Source organism: Crassostrea angulata, chromosome 6 (assembly GCF_025612915.1).
Source record: "Crassostrea angulata isolate pt1a10 chromosome 6, ASM2561291v2, whole genome shotgun sequence".
In the NCBI taxonomy this organism is placed as follows: Eukaryota; Metazoa; Mollusca; class Bivalvia; order Ostreida; family Ostreidae; genus Magallana; species Magallana angulata.
The window spans coordinates 53,137,653-53,156,332 of NC_069116.1; the positions used below are offsets into that span (position 1 = coordinate 53,137,653).

Consider the following 18,680-nt stretch of genomic DNA (forward strand, 5'->3'; position numbering starts at 1 on the left):
ATGCAAAAAAGCCAAGCTTTCATTTATTTCAAATCTCTGATTGTAGACTTCATAACTGACAAATCTACTAAAATTACTTGCAATGACTTCAAGTTTTGTCGAATTCGTGATGAATACATGATAAGAGACATGATAGTAAACTCTTTTCAGTTCTCTCCATGAAAAGAGAGGCATAATCGTCGAAAATTAGCATCATATTAGAATTTCCAGATTGAATTACTACATTTTATTGCTTATAAAGAATATGAGCACATATTTGCCTCAGCTTATGCAGAATAACAAAACAATTCTTAAAACAACGCTTGTTGTCAATACTATCGTTTATTCGGAATAAAAATAAATAAATCATGCAGTAACTTGTACTCAGACTTTGAATTAATAATACAAAATAGTTGAAGAAATGAACAGTTTGACAACGATTGCAAACTTCTTAGGAACAATGGCGTTAAAACTGTACAACACGAATATATGTACAAGCATCCCTGAAAACACAGTCTGAACCTATGGCCAAAAACGTTTTTAATTAGATTCAATACATTAAATGATCATAATGGGCCATCTACAGGTAACAAAATGGTACAAAAGTTTGGTCCCCTATTTAATTTTAAGATATCAGATTGAAATCCTTTCAGATCCGCTCACTCTTGTCTAAATTAAGAAGATAAACATGTAAAAAAAAAATTATAAGAGCAATAATTGGTAGCACAGTCTGGCAATCATAGTTTGAAAGGCGTATTACACCGAAGACTTCATTGAAGACGGACATAGGAATTCCGACCTGCGAGATCCTGCTCACAGTCATGTTTTTCGGAAGAATCATGACAACACGTCTGCCGGTGTTTGATATATCGAACATTACAGTATAATGCTTTTGTGTTATTTTTTAGATACCCCAAAAAAACAGGAATTGTGATTAGAATCTACTGACAAAGAAGAAAGAATCATACTTTTAAGAAAGAGCTAGTAATTAATTATTTCTATTAATTAATAGCTATTCAAATAGAGCCACATAATTAACCAAATGCGAGATACACTTAACATACAAGTCATCGGCCTTCTCCATCAACAGACAGAGCTCCGGTATCCACTGAAGTTCATAACTATATGATAGCAATGAATTTAAAGAAATATATTCATTGAGCTATTAAATATCCCTATTTTGTTCCCATAGCTATGCTATTTAAAAGAGATTTATTTTCACAAAGCTTATATATCTCCTTTGCTCATTATTCACATGGCTATGATAGTAGAGAAATTTTATTTACAAAGCTCTAAAATCTCCTTTTTCTGCTCATAGTGACATAATGTAAGAGAAATCTATTCAAAGAGCTCTTAAATCTACTCACTCCGCCATGACATCAGAGCACTATATTCACACAACTTTCACTTCCTTTAAATCTAACTTATAGAATCATACTATTGCAGAACGTCATTTTCCGAGTTTTCGTATCCAAAAAAGCATCTCGGTGTTTATAGAGCTATGAATTTATCAGTACCTCCGACATGTAAGAAACCTACTTACAGAGCTCTGATACCCGACATCACAAAATTCAACTCATATTATACGGCCAAATAGAACTCTGGAATAACATACTACAAACATATCGCTCATAAAGCCCCGATGTTGGGAATCACTTTTCACTGACTCTTGATATATATATATATATATATATATATATATATATATATATATATATATATATATATATATATATATATATATATATATATATATATAAAACAGAGATCACATTTTAAACTGCAACATCATACACTCTAGATTACGGAATCTCTGACATCAACTTACAGAGCAACGATATCCCTGATATGTTGACTCTGCAGTTGAACCTTCATCTCTATCACACAGTACAGAAACAGAGCTAGTATCAGCACTCCGGCCAACACAATGACCTTAGTTTGAACGCACAAGAAATAGCTGTATCCAAAAGCTATTGCACATCCGGTGGCGTACAGCATCCGGTAGCAGGAAAAGGCAGCTTCCTGTTTGTCAATGAACAGAACCCCAAAGAGAGCTGCAACACAAAAGAAATATCCTCATTAGAACTGATCCGAAGGGAGATATAAAAAGTTATTGAAATATTATTGTAATGAACTAACGTACTTAGATGAGAATTGTAAAGGTATTGCTGTATCCTTTTCCTCGAGAAGTACGCACTCATACACATTCAAGGTCCGTTTTATTAATTAATAACAATGTTTTGGAAGACCTTGAAATTTTTAACACATTATTGATAAATAAGCACACTTTGAGTTTATCTGTTTCATTTAAAACAAAAAAGATACCACCATTTTAATTCAGAAAACTCTTTATTTTTTTTTTACATCTGACTTTGTTTTCTTGCACCTGCATTTACAATGAATTGTTTCTGTGTTTGCATAATATGCAAATGCAGAAACAAATACTGTACATGAGATCGGAAATAACACAATTTTGTAGCTATCTTTAAGAGATCATGTCATGATGCTTCTTAACATGTAGGACAAATAGGAGACGCGTTCTATAAACCTACTGTATGTCTGTGTTTGCCAAATGGCGTCACAGAGACCCAGACAGCCCGCCACGACGAAGAAGTTGGGGACGTCGTCCAGTGTGGGTTTCCACAGCCACAGAACAATCAGGAGACCGACGTTGAATGTGGCCCCGGCCACGATGAATGCGAAACGTTTGATATGGCGGCTGGCAACGATCCCGATCAGAATGCAGCTAATGGAACTCACGGCCCCAAAACACATCATGATTGGGCCTATCTGAGACACACCCAGGGTACAAGCTATGTAAGCCTACAAAATCAAGTAAGAATCATCATTCATTTATTTACTAGACGTTAAATCATGAAGTAGGTTATAATAAACAAAGGACATTGAACCCATGACTTGTTAGAAATGTACTTATGACTTGATGCATCTCTATGTTATAATCTACATTGTATCTCCTTGAACTCTTCATAGATTCAAACTTGCAAACAGTTTTTGAAGATAACAGCATTTGAAACCCTGATATTAAAGGCAATCCGGTGTAGTTTATTTTTTTCTCTCTCTCTCTTAAATACTTGTACATGTATCTCTCTGAAATATCTTTTACAATCATAATGGATAGCTTTTACTGCAGTGGTTAAAATACGCCTTCTCTGTGGTTAGAGATAATGCTTTTATTCACAGGAGTATGGGAGGAAACCAAAACTCTTCTTGAATACATCGCAAATATTTTCCATTTTTCACGTCGGTAAAGAAGATTTCAAACTAGTTAGCTTAATACAGGTGTCAAGAACACTTCAGCAACAAAGTCAGAATGTGTCAGGAGAATTTGGCTGTATAATTAGAAAACAGCTAGTTCCTTTATTCTGAGCTCAGTGCAAATAACACGAGGAGGAGCTGTTTTGAGAATGAACATCGATTTGCACTTGATAACTTCCGTTCGGGCCGGAAAAATCAATGCTGTCCTGATTGATTTCATTATTGCACAATCTAGGCTCTTTGACTTCATTTTCTAATCCTTCATGACCTGATATCTTTTCAGAAACTAAATTATGCTTTACATTCGTGCAGCTACGGTGTTTAGATATGCGAGAAGCACCAATTAAGACTCCTTTATGTCAAGATCTAGGGCAAAAAGAACTTGTTGAATCGATAACATGATTTTTATTGGAAACATAATCGGCATGGTTTAGCTATGGAGATTATAACTGGACCGTTTTGATTAACGCTTTATCGTCACAGGAAAAAATGCCCTTTTCAACAAGCACACCACAACAATTATATAATGCCGTATCTATAGTTCAGCGATGTTTTTCCGATTTACATGGAACCCAAAGGCGGTGTCGGATTTTATGTTCTGACGTTTTCAACCATTTTGTGTTAAGCCATAACTGGGGGAGTAGGTGTCGAATTAATCAAAGAGAGCGGTTTTTGCAATCTACTTCTAAATATACAACAGTTTTGTATGGCGTCATCATGCTTTAACAAGTAGCATGCGGTGTGCATTGACGTCCCTAAAACATAATAATTAGACCAGCAAAAAGTTCATTTGTACCTTCAGAGTATGAAGTGTCTACAGAGTGGTGTTTATGGAGTCTGCTTATTTGAAGCCAGCCGTAGATTATTGCATGCAAAAATACCATTCCCTGTCTGATAATTAGCCTCCCACAACTGATGTACACTGTACCATTTAACATGGCCCAGACACGCATGCAGACATTCCTTCCATGTAGAACATTTTAATCAAAATATTACCGGGGACTTCATAGGAAATTAATGAATAATGTACGAAGATCGGGCCATAAGTGGAAGCTGTTTTCTCTCAGGGATACCAAAGCACATTTGTTTTTATATCGCTCTGGTAGATGTTAATATGAGTAATATTTTAACATCGTTTGTAAAAATAACAAACAATACTTTAAAATTTGGGTGAAAGTAATGTATCATATTCTAATCTTACAATGATATGCTTATGCCGACCAAATATTGTAATGATGTCCTTTAAAAACTATGTAAAACACAGAATAATAAATTAATATCGATATACAATAGACATATAAATGTATATAGTTAATTTGAAATTTGCATGCCTAACCTGTCCTATAGTATGCAAAAACTCGAAACTGATCATGTTGATTTCATTTACTGCATTGCCGTAAATAACCTTTATTTCGCTGCTGTCCATCATACGCTAGTACTAAAAGGATACTTTAAAGTCACAAAGAATCTGACAGTAACGAACAGCGATAGGAAGTCGATGCCAAGTACTTCCTGTATCAGTCTTTCTTTTTTTCATCAAGATATTCCATTAAGGGTGCGTTTAGAGGTCATTTCTTTCTAAGTCATTCGCATTTATATCTCTATCAGCAATATCCATTGTACCTTTATTAATACTTTATGGTGAGTAGCACACTGCGATATCACTATAGATCACATCGTTCATTCATTTTTAATGTTAATTTGTAATCTTATATATTGTCTCACAAAACGGTTATTTTTATTTTTACATTGCTGTGTAATATTACTTATGAGGTTTGTTACTGACAGACTATTGGATTGATTAATCTCATAGACGGTGGGGCGAAGATAATCCAGGTATATTTCCATAGTCAGTCAGTAACGAACCTAATAAGTTTTTTTGTTTTCCCCGAGGACAATCAAGTGAGACATTTATTTCACAAGAAGCGATGCTCTTCAAAAATCCACGTAAAAGTGGCCTTACATCTCGTTCAATATTAAATACAGGCGTTCTCTTCAAAACTCTCCTATTCTCATCTTGCGAATTGTCTTTGAAAATCTTTGTTGCACCCTTGTTCACTTACAATGTTTTGTTGATATTTCATTTTAAACGTTTTCTCCGTTTCCTTTGCAGAAGTTTAAGTAAATTGTGATGCTGCCATTTTATTCCGCTCCAGACAAAATATTGCGAAGTTATTTCAAAGGGTAACTTCTCTAATTTAAAAGTTATTTAAAAGAGCAAGTACTCCAAATATTTAATAACTTTCGGAACTAGGTCTCTATACTAAATAATATGAAATATGGGAATGAGTAGAAGAACTGTCGGCCATATTGCTGAATATTAATTGATTTACTATCTGGCAGTCGCGTGCCATATTTAATCCGACGAAGGTGTGACAATTCAGTCCAAGGGGAAAACAATGTTTATAAACAGTTTTAATGTTTGGAAGCCAACGGTTCAAGAATCGAAACATCAAGTACACGTGTATAACGTTTGAACACTTATATAATTGATCTTAAGAAGATAAGAAAATACAAAATCAGCGACGGACACCTCACGACGTACTGTTGAATCAACATTGGTCGTAAAATTTTGCTATATGTTCGCATTTAATGGCGTTACTTACGGTTAATATTACCAGAAACTTAAATTGGCATATTGGGCTTTTATATATTACACATAAAATATTACTTTGAACGGGACGGTTGTTTACCAAATAACGTCACCACCATCGCAAACCAGTAACTTTTTACAACCCAAAAACGTCCCCCATCACCCTAACTATATAAAATGATTCCAGAGAATTTGATCAATATTGTCATTGTGATTAATGTGCTGGTATACTTATTAAATTGCTCTTATACTAAACCTGAGTAAAATCGCTGAACATGAACCCCTGTTCAAGCCCCACGAACACCACAATAAGGATCAGAAGCTGACATTTGGAATCCTTGAACATCTTTAACGTGGATAAAAATATTTCTGAAGACGTCAGTTCGTCGTCATTGTAGTGGTGGTTTTTCCGCCTTCGCTTGTGCTGGTCGAACAGAGAGATGAGTGTGACTATCCCCATCACCCCGCAGCCCATGTAGATACTGAGCAGCATCACTTTTGTGCTGTTGTCTATCGTTGTTATCAGATCCTGAGACAGGTCCTCGTTTGAGCTTTTATTTTTCAGACAATATCGCGACCCACAAGAGATGTTCGAATGGTTCAATTGATACTCTCCAGTTCCAGTGGTGTTCTTATTTATCACGAGTGTTGTGATAAGGTTTCCCCAGATGTTACTGGTTCGATACAGTCCACAGAAAATACCCATGAACTTATTTATGACATGGTCTTGGTCCGAGATGTGAGAATGTTCCGCATATGCTAAAGCTATGGTTGTTATTGATGTCGCTTGGGCGCTAAACAGAGGGCCTGCCAGCAGGCCTAACAGAGCGCCCAGTGGGATGAGCATGTAATGTTCGGGATGAAAGTTTCCGGCGAAATACCCCGTGAAAAATACAAAGGTTATCACCATCGTCCATTTTGTAGTGAAGCGTTGGATAATCCATGGGGCAAAGAAACAGGAAATGATAGTTCCTACGTAGATACTAGAGAGAGAAAACACGCCGACACCGCTTTCAATATGAAGGGAGCTTTGGAGTCCTTGCAATGAAACAAATGCCGTAAAAATAAACATAAAGGCGATCCCGAGGACTATAACGTTCTTCAGTGCTTTTCCATGACTCATTTCGCGCACTGTTCGGAGAGTTTCGGGATCATGAGGAAGGCTATGATAATTGGAGAGGGTGTAGGAATGTATAGTACTTCTTCGTCGACTTTTGTCGAAGTCGGGTAGGGAGACCAGGAGGTTGGCATTGATGTGCTGCTGGGACGGCGCCTTCAGGGACGCCATTAACAGCTTCTCCCGGCATACCTCCGTGTTGGACATCCCCGTCGCCATCTTGTCCACGAATCCTTTGAAAAATAAAACAATTAAAACATTGTTTATTCTTATTGGTATTGTAATTATTCATTATTGATAAGCTCTTTGAAAATCCAATACTTACTAATTCACAGTATTTATTTTCTAAAATGTCAAACTAACTATAACGGTAAACTCGGGTCAAAGACGAAAATCACGAATTGGAGCGATTTCTAGGCTTAGTAACTTTTCTGTTTATGTAAGGATTTTTTAGGATCGGCTACAGAAAATTCATGAGGAATTCTGTTGACTGAGATATTCATAGATGCACTGTCTGTCGCTGTACTTCACTCTTTTGTTCAATGTTTTTGTGGATGAATTGTGAATCGACATGTAACTGGCATCTCATTGACGTAACAGCCCGCCTCAAAACCACTAATATTTCCATCATAAAGCATTCTGCCTTCTTTCCCCATTTATGCTGACTTTGCCAAATGTATTTCTTTTATCCAGTAAATTTTGCAACATAAATCATAAACCGATTATCAGACCGGGTTGATTTACCTCTGATATGAAATATGATGTTTTGCTATACAGATTTATTGACTTTGCGAAACATTACATTTTTTGGTCTCTGTAACCATGAGACACCAAGCATCTGATGATATATATCAAACGGTTTCGTTTTCTTTGATGTGGCAGACTTTGCTTTTTACTTCATATTTTTGTACATTATTGTGAAAAAAGCGTATTAATCTTTTTGTCAAGATTCTATTCATTAGAGCAAAATTATACCAAATAACAGTTACTTAAGGTACCTCACTTCACCTAGACTTCTGCTTTTTAAGACACTATGCCACAAGATAGCGATGTTTTGTTAAACTGTTTGTAACAATCGATTTGGTTGTATATCGCCATAGCTCAGCGGTTAAAGTATTGGCTTGTGAACGGCAGATCATGAGTTCCATTTACCCTGGGGCTTTCGTTCATGTTTAATGAATTAAATTTTTGAAAAAATAATTTTTGATCCAAAATTGCACATTTTTTCGCCAATTTGATATATATAGAATATCACACTGTTGTTTTGATCTCGGCCCTAGTATCAGCCCGAACGGTTGGTATCGGCCCAAGCCGCTTCCAGTTGCTGTCTCGCCTAGTCCAAAACACGTGTATCAGGGCTGATACACTACTAGGTATATGATATATATGCTTATCCATCATGCTATCTACGTATTGCAAAGTGTAGTGAGCTACCTTAAAATAATTTGGAATTTGTTTTAACGATATTTCGATAGTCCAAAGATATTAGTATACATTGTGAATTCTTGACGTCATGATAAACCGAAGTTCCGAAAGAGGCTGTTTAAAAAACTTTATAATTAATCATATGCTTTAGAAATTGTTAGTATCAATGCAACTCTTGGAATAAGTTTTGAATTTTTCATTTTTTTTAAATTTTGACCTTAATCTTCTTTTGTACACACTCTGTAAAAATATGAATATTTTGTGTATTTTGATATCATGAAATGAACTCCAATTCCCTTGGAAAAGAAAAACAGACGGAAGATTTGTTTTTGTATCTTAGGCATAAGGTGCAATGAGATATTGATAAGTACATCAAAATTCTATAGTAGTTTCTTCAATCATTTGCTTTATATAGTGAAAACTGTCATATCTTTTATATCTTAAGTAAATGTAACTATTTTTTTAAATTAAATGCTCAGACAATAAGTTCTTATGAAAGACACAAGTACAACACAAACAAAACAGAGTCCTTGCGTAACTGTATCGTAGTTTAAAAAAAAATAAAAGGGCTTTATAATATTGTCATAATTTTTACACACTTAAAACACGATACCACCTCAAATAGTGAAAAATGAGGTTGATTGGTTCACAAACTGTCCATAAACAATTAGGGAGAACACAATCAAAAATAGTTTCCACGACATGTAACTGTGTTTATCTACCTTTATAGCTCAGTAGAGAAAATTCTAACCTGCAGACACAGGGACAGAGGCTAATAAAAACCGTTTTGATCTTCGTACCCAAAATTTAAATAAAATCTTTTTTCATAGATACGAAGAGCTGGGCTTAGTCCGTGTGCCTGCAATCCCCGAGTTAGGAGTTACCTTATGATAATGATTCATATATGAACGTGCAAAAACATCACACTGAAGATTAAACTCTCTCTCTCTCTCTCTCTCTCTCTCTCTCTCTCTCTCTCATATAGCGACAAAATATTTATTGTTTTGCCACGAAATATGATCTGCACTTTTATTGTTAGTGGCTTCTTCACATAGTTCGTGACAAATCAGACATGTATCATGGATTTTAATTTTCTGAAATCCCGGTATGATATTTAAGATTTAGAGATGACTTTGATAGCAACCAGCTTTCATTACTATATCGGTTGCTTCTAATCAAATTGACTCTTCTGTTAGTGCAGAGAGGTGTTTAAAGCGTGCTGGCGGTTTTGCATTTGATGCGGCGGCAGATATTTTGTTGTAAAATTTTCTATTACTGTGAAGCCTGAAAGTGCTTAATAAACACAATCTTGTACTTTTATACGAGTGTGTACGTTAGTTTTAATATATCAAAAGAGCCATGCTCATTACTTCATTTTATGACTGTCTTAATAAGATTTTTTGCTGTTCTTATTTATTAATTATTACGTAGATACACTGTACATGTACATTGTATACTTACACACTCAAAAACAAATTGGGTGCATCTTGACAGCATTTAAATCCGGTATATGAATGATTCACCTGTATTTACCCTTCCCTCTAGTCTAAATAAAATCTTCTAGAGGCAATCGGTTTTTGAAGCCGTGTTTTTACCAACATCGTCGTCTTCTACGGATACAGTATTAATTCATTTAGTACGTCTCTAAGTGATAAACGCCAAACAAGAAAAATATCACAGTTATGATGGGAGTTAAATGGACAATTTTGTAGAATTAAAATATCGGAATTCTGGGATTGGATTAGAAAAACGTCTGCTGAATATCAGCCTGTCAGATTTGTACAAATTGGAAAACTATTGGCCGTGCTTCCGGCGAATTCAGAAGTTTAATCATAAAACATGGCGTTATTGACATGCCTCGAAACTCAATATCAGAACCTCGTCCGACACGACGATCCGGGGATATCGCCTCTCGCTCCGTTCCAAGAGTTTGTCCAGACTTTCTTTGGCTTAACGTCTTTTGTATGTATCGCCGACGATTTGATTACGAATTTCCATTTAGGTTGCCAGTGTTCTTTAATGATTGAAGAAGCAGAAATCCCAAAAGCCCGTGCATCATTTCTATACTGTTAATAAAAAGCTTATTTGTCCTCAGATTGTGTGATATATATACGCTATTGCATCTGATATCAAATAAACGGCTGTGAGATTTGAAGACGATCGAAGGGAAAAGAAGATTTTCAAGAGAAAGTCATAATGTCTATGTAAATATAAATGAGTGTATTCGAAGTGTGCACGTGTAGACGCGCATGTTCAAAGAATGTAGGTGTTTTGTACAGCACATAGATGTGTTAGCAAGAAATGTGTACATGCATAGAAAACATGTAGTTGTTTACACCCAAAAATGCTGATTTCTTTAGCCCAAAAATCAAATCTCTAATTTTAAAGACATTGCAAACAAAATAAGACCGTATAATATCTATAGTATGTCACTTTCATCACATTTTCATTAACTTAAACCGCAATATCTAATATTTTTACCAGGATCCTAAGCATGCAAACAGCCAACTACCGTCATTTTGAAAACAAATATTTCTTTTCCTTGGGGGCACAAGTACACCGTGTTCGCGGAATCAATTTCAACCTTATGAATTGTGAGGCGGAACAACATGACAGGCATTCAGGAATAATGAAAAATAAAATGCTTGTTTACAATAAAGGGCTTTCTTGGAACTAACGATTTTTTCCCAATTAAACATCAATATCCATATAAAATATCTCTCTCATGCACTCTCTTACTCTCCCCTTTCTTCTCTTTCTATTGCTCTCCCCTATCTCTCTCCATCTCTCTCTCCAGGCTACCTCTCTCTCTCTCTCTCTCTCTCTCTCTCTCTCTCTCTCTCTCTCTCTCTCTCTCTCTCTCTCTCTCTCTCTCTCTCTCTCTCTCTCTCTCTCTCTCTCTCTCTCTCTCTCTCTCTCTCTCTCTCTCTGGTTTATACGACTCACCTGCTCCTCTAACTCCTCATTTTATTCACGCTGTCTTCCTGAAATCACTTGGAAACATTTATAGCTCATCCTAAATCAAAGCTCCCTGTCGGCCGACTCTTCTATTGATTGTCAGAAATTACGTTAATTGATGAACAAAACCAATTAGGGCCTGCTCAAAAGAATCCTAATACTCGTTCGGGCTTCCTAAAGAACTTCAGGTCGGATACCATTAGACTCAATCCCGTGGAATGCATCCTTAAAAACTGTTTCATTTTCCTATGTCCGCTTCCTTTTTTCTTGGTTTTATGGAACACTAGAACACCCGTTTACCTCAACAACGGAGGGAGAACTCGCGGATCCCACTAAACGAACGGTAACAACATTTTACAGCACTTCTGTTATTGGAAAATCTGGATACATCTCCGCTGCTTATATATATACTACACCGCCTTCTCCAATTGTTCAGTAATATATGCATTTCGTGCAAAGCGGCAGACGTACTATCATGAATGCAGTGTTCATAGATTCACAGCCCCTTGGCTTCTTGCGCTGTTTTAATGGGAGTAGATTAACCCAATCGCTATTTTTATAACAGTTCATGTGAATTAAGACAACAGGGGGAAATTATAGCGTTTACCTCGATATCCACGCTATTTTCTTTACATTTATAACAGCTACTCATAGAGGGGATGAAATCAATGAAATGTAAATACGTTCCCAGAATTAATCATGTTTATTAAACAAAAAGGAACATATCGATCGAATCAATGTATATGGAGTATACACCGGTTAATCTAAAGCAATTATAGAACACATCACACAGGTATTGATGATTTTTATTATTGCACATCTCAAATACATTGTATGTACATTGCAGTTGTAATTTAAAACTGTCGTACATGTATTTTAACCTTGCGTTTATGAGTTATAGGCTAAATGCATAGATAGTTTCTTTTGATTGTTTCTTTTGTACGACTCGTATAATACTTACGGACACTGCGAGATATCGTTTGCAGAGATATTCTACCGCGGTCTATCTCTGCTTGGTGACGCATAGTGACTGTCGATCCTCACCGTGCAGAGTTTAGTATCAATATTGTTCCGTATACTGCTTGTATACCAATCCTGCCTTTTGTCAGTAGCAATACTTTTAACTTGGCAAGGCACAGTGCTAGTATACTTACCCACACTTTTTCAGTGATAATACGTTTTATCTCGTTGCGCATTATACAGTTATGTTAGATCAATCCTCACTTTGTTTATTATCAATACGTTTCACTTGGTGACGCACAGGCCCTATTGCTAGTATACCAACCCTCACTGTGTTTTGAGTTACAACTTCGTTTCACTTGAAGACGCATACTACTAGTATACATGTACCAACCCCGACTTTGTTCAGAGTAACTACGTTACAATTGGTCAAGCATACAGCTAGTATACATAAACGACTTAGCTTCACTTGGTGACGCATACTGCTAGCATACATGAACCAACTTCGTTTCACTTGGTGACGCATACTGCTAACATACATGAACCAACTTCGTTTCACTTGGTGACGCATACTGCTAACATACATGAACCAACTTCGTTTCACTTGGTGACGCATACAGCTAGAATACATGAACGACTTAACTTCACTTGGGGACGCATACTTCTAGTATACATGAACCAACTTCGTTTCACTTGGTGACGCATTCTGCTAGCATACATAAACCAACTTCGTTTCGCTTAGTGACGCATACTGCTAGCATACATTAACCAACTTCGTTTCGTTTGGTTACGGATACTGCTAGCATACATGAACCAACTTCGTTTCGCTTGGTGATGCATACTGCTAACATCCATGAACCAACTTCGTTACCCTTGGTGACGCATACTGCTAGCATACATGAACCAACTTCGTTTCACTTGGTGATGCATACTGCTAACATACATAACCAACTTCGTTTCACTTGGTGATGCATACTGCAAGCATACATGAACCAACTTCGTTTCACTTGGTAATGCATACTGCTAGCATAGATGAACCAACTGCGTTTCACTTGGTGATGCATACTGCTAACATACATGAACCAACTTCGTTTCACTTGGTGATGCATACTGCAAGCATACATGAACCAACTTCGTTTCACTTGGTGATGCATACTGCTAGCATACATGAACCAACTTCGTTTCACTTGGTGACGCATACTGCTAGCATACATGAACCAACCAACAATATAGCATACGCATACTTATACTGCTAGCATACACGAACCAACTTCGTTTCACTTGGTGACGCATACTGCTAGCATACACGAACCAAGTTCATTTCGCTTGGTGACGCATACTGCTAGCATACATGAACCAGCTTCGTTTCGCTTGTTGACGCATACTTCTAGCATACATGAACCAACTTCGTTTCACTTGGTGATGCATACTGCTAGCATACATGAACCAACTTCGTTTCACTTGGTGACGCATACTGCTAGCATACATGAACCAACTTCGTTTCACTTGGTGATGCATACTGCTAGCGTACATGAACCATCTTCGTTTCACTTGGTGACGCATACTGCTAGCGTACATGAACCAACTTCGTTTCACTTGGTGATGCATACTGCTAGCGTACATGAACCAACTTCGTTTCTCTTGGTGACGCATACTGTTAGGCAGGCTTGGGGTAATGCTAAATGTAATGGTAATGCATTGCAATGCATTACATGTTTTCAAAGTAATGCTAGTAATGTGTAATGCCACAAAATTAGCATTTCAAGTAATGGTAATGTAATTCATTACTTTCCAAAATCTAGTGAACTAGCAATGCTAGCATACATGTACCAACCCCAACTTTGTTCAGAATAACTTTGTTTCACTTGGTGACGACTAATGCTAGCATACATAAACCAACGTTGTTTCACTTGCTGACACATACTGCTAGTATACAACCCTCACTTTGTTCAGTATCAATATCAATATGTTTCAACGACCCCTTGTGCAGTGACGATTACCTCTGTAACAAGGGGTTTCTATATTGTTACCTGTGTAGAGTCATATCGTTTCAAGGACCCCTCAGCTTTATATTTATTAACGTATGGCATAGTACAATTCATCGGGTTTTTTTAATATAAGTTGCATAATGATTTCTTGCAAGTTTTCGGTGATATAACAGCATATTCATTTCTCACATTTCTCTATCCTTTTCATGTGATGTCAGATATTATTCATAGTTTATTCTACTAATTTTGAAGTAACAAATAAGAAGTAATGCATATTTCTGTAAGATAGCTTGATAATTCTTACAATATGTCTTTACAATATGTCTTTCTTCTTTCACACGGTATCGACTTGCTTTTGTATCCCCCACCCATCCAATCCCACTCCACCCCACCTCCTCCCCCCCCCCCCCCACAAAAAGAAAATATTCTTCTCTATGTTAGTTCAAATCACATTTTCCCCCACGTAATAAACTTGTTTTGTTCTTTTTCCTCCGAATTTCCATTAAATTTCACCTCAATTAAAAAGTTATGACCAGTGACATTTGTGTGACATTTCATACAGAGTTACTGGTGATAATATTCGATTTTTTTTAAGTCGCCACAAAAATGTGACTACATAGTATCATTGCTTCTGAAAGAGTTTCTGACATGTAAAACCGATCACTTGCCATTTTTATTTATCATTCATGATTGAAACGATACTTGTTCTCAAAGCATGCAAGCAGAAAACAAAACTATTAAGTTCAGCTCTAGTTTTCCAAAATTCTTCAACATTGAAAGGCGACGGTCGCCAACAGCTAATTTGATGGTTGTCGTACAGTGCACATATTGTCTATTAAATCATCTACGCTGTTTTGATATTTTCTTAGAAATGCGTACTCTATTGCCAAGAAACGTTAACAGAAATTTGTCATCTAGCAGCATTCTGTAATTATGGAATCTAGCAATCTTTGTTATGATACCAGCGCAACCGTTTTCGACACTGCTATTTTGTTATTGGGTTCAGAATTTCTCCCGGAATCAATAGACAAGACACGACTTGAACAATAAAGTGCACTCGTATATACCGTTCATATAGAAAAAGAATAACAGGATGTCATTTCATTTATCAGCATACAATGCTTAGTGGTTGTATGGATCTGGATCAATTACAAATAGTTACCATTTCCCAAAGAATCGCATTCCGATAATCAAAACAAGTTTGGTAATAATATATAGTGAGGCCATTTGCGCTTATATATTAGCGGGAGTTGTCTCTTTGGCTGTTTAATGAAATATTTGAAATATCAAACCTAATCCTTCATTTAGGAGACATGACAGACTTTTTAGAATAAGAAGACTGCATGTCTTCATTAAACAGATATAGTCCCTTAAATAGCATGGATTTAATCTAAAATTTTGGAGAAATATACGAACACAAATGTCGCACACTTGTTAACGTTCATCCGTTGGGCTTTACTCTTTTCGATCTTCCCCTAGCCATTTGCATAGCCTGAATATTTTATCATTTAAAAGATATCATCAGCAACAGAGATAGCCTAATCTGATCCCTTTTTTACTGAAATCAAATACCAAGCATATAAAAAGTACATTTATGAAGACAACAGATTGAGCGTTGTTTGGAGACCCCCCCCCCTCCCCCGCCTTCCTAGCTATATCCCCCCTAGCCTGGAATAATGATCCTTCTGCGTGATCGAGGACGCTGCCTAACCCTGTGATGGATCACTTTGCCTCCGTGATGTGACTTCTCCTTGCATCCCTTGCCAAACCAAGTCCTGGTCCATCAGATTTCTGAATACAGCAGATATCTGTCTAGACAACAGTTCGATTTTTGCCTCGAATTATAATGGTGGAAGGAATTAAGATTAAGATAAACCAATTCTTCCTTTGATGACAGCTCGTAAAATACTTTCATTACTTTCCTTTAGTGAGGAAAACGAATGCTGGTTTCGTCCTTGAGCGGAGGAATCTTTGAATAAGGAATGGTGATTGGGAAATTGCTGTATTCAACTGTTTGATGGAACGTGTTTCGTCACATCCGGGCTACTGTCGCCTTTCTTTAAGACTCCCATCACGTTAATCGCCGTCCAGCGCGAAAACTGATGTCGATAAATTAGATGGGCAGCATTATTAAGCGACGAATTACTCTTCTTGTCCAGATATTGTTGTCAAATTTACTGTGAAGGACTTACAACGCGCACCAGCTATCTATAGCCGAAATGATTTGCTTCTTCAGATTTTGATTAAAAAAGAAAAGAATGTGCGCGTTGCACTTTTAAGTAAAGTTGGGATAAAGAAAATATATAGGCTTGATCTTCCGAACACGCGAAAACGTTCTTTGCAAAATAATAATGCTGTAATCATCTAGCAAACGAGCTAAAAATGCAACTACAACGAGGATTACACAACTCGCACCAGAGAGAGGATAGGGTTCCATCAAACGCTTTCATGTGAACTTTTAAAAGTTATAATTAGTAATTTTACTTCTTTTTGTTGTAACCAGAAGATGTCATTGGCGAGATGATTTTTTTTCACATTTTCAAAGACTCTATTGTAAATTAAAAAAGTATTCATCTTAGTGTTTTTAGATATTCGTGGGTATTAAAAATATTTTCTTCAGCTGTTTCTTGATGAAGAAAATAATTATAGTAACTGTATCGCAATGTTCTCAACAAGACGCACCATGAATTACAGAGGCCATTTGACAGGTATAAACTGAATTATCTGTTTAATTCATGCATATTGGTCTCAATCAATCAATCCTCTCATTATTTTTGGTCTTTTGGAAAATATATATACTGCTATGAGAGAGAGAGAGAGAGAGAGAGAGAATTATGAGAGAGAGAGAGAGAGAGAGAGAGAGGTTTAATTCAGATTGACTTTAATTATGTCTGGGATATTGTATGCACCTTTTTAGTGGTTACCAGCTTTAAATCTTTCTTATTTACTCAAAATCTTGTAGTTCACACTTGTTCACCCTCAGGCTAGGAAATGAAGTAAAATTCTGAGACAGATTTTTTTTGTTAATCCGATTCCACGCTAGATTGACTGAAGTACTTCAACAGGATTTTCTTTAAAAAACAGTTGTTTGTGTCTTTCCCCTGACTTTACATGACCAGTTTTAATTTCGAACAAATTTCTCAAGATGTCATTGAATAAAGAAAAATAAAGTGAAAACCACGTGCTCAAGTAGTCTAATCTTCCTGATGGAAGTGGGCTGATGGATGATAGCAATTTCACCTGATTTTATACCGAGGAAGGATAGAATCTCTTCTCTACAGTAATCTCACGGGAACCACATTCGGTCGCGTAAAACAGAGGATGACGTGTATGATAGCTCTGTAATCTAATCAGGGGCAAACCTGGCATTTAATTCCTTGCTAAAGTAATATGCGTACAAAACAACTTGAAAAGCGATAACAGTTTATTTATTTGCACTTTTCATTGTGCATTGTATGAAAATGTATGCATAATTTAATTCAGTTAGTCCGGGAGGGGGTATATATCGGTAATTTTCAATGAAAATTTTAAACTTTGGGTTTTCCGGGGGGGGGGGGGGGTCTAGATCCGCACATGGAGTATTCATGATATAATGAATAATGGCTGTATTGATCACAATTCACAGGGTCTCTTTTTTTTATCTGACGCGGCTAACTGATTCGATTAGCGATGCTTTTTGAGCCTTTACATAATCTTTGTACATGTACAAGTTTCTTTTATCCCGCCGTGTGAACGCCATTAGGGGCCTGTCAGCCATTAAACGAACAGTAGGATTCTGACAGAGCATGCCAAGCTGTATTACAGATAATGCAATATTTCTGATACATCACTACAAAGAATCGGAACGCAGCGAAGACAACTTAATATACTGTAACTTAGTTTATGATTTAGTGGAGAGAGAGAGAGAGAGAGAGAGAGAGAGAGAGAGAGAGAGAGAGAGAGAGCATGTCAAATCGAAGAAAAAAAATGAGTGTGATATAACTTGTAAAGTTCTTATAATTCACTGTCAAGATATTCAAATCTATAGTCTGAGGACATTTTAACTCATGTATTGAGAAAGGAAAAAGATACCAACAAAAAGAACGATATGTTTGTCAAAGATTCCAGTTATAATATATTTATGTTATTCTGTGATCCGATAAGATCGTTGTTGCACACATAAATACGGGATATCTTAAAGTGCAATATTAATAACAAGATGAGTCATACAAGGATTTAATGAGTTGTTGGTATTTTATTTTTTTATTTTTTGGTGTTTGTGCAGACTTCTGATGATGTAATAATGGTCGGAATTGGCTTTAAAGAGAAGGGTCGATTAACATTGTTGTTCTTTAAAGATCTAGAGCAACAGATACTGCATGAAAAATCAAGGGTGGAGTAGAGC

General features: G+C 36.4%; 1 protein-coding gene across 1 annotated transcript; it reads right to left on the minus strand.

Annotated features, from left to right (window-relative positions):
• Window positions 1-301: 301 nt before the first annotated feature.
• LOC128190140 (protein unc-93 homolog A-like) lies at window positions 302-11,887 on the minus strand. Its single transcript, XM_052862056.1, has 4 exons — window positions 11,337-11,887; window positions 6,105-7,198; window positions 2,532-2,802; window positions 302-2,033 (listed from the first exon to the last, which is right to left on the minus strand). Exons 2-4 carry the CDS (start codon window positions 7,182-7,184, stop codon window positions 1,804-1,806), a joined length of 1,581 nt encoding a protein of 526 aa, XP_052718016.1. The 5' UTR covers window positions 7,185-7,198; window positions 11,337-11,887; the 3' UTR covers window positions 302-1,803.
• Between the last annotated feature and the right edge of the window lie 6,793 nt (window positions 11,888-18,680).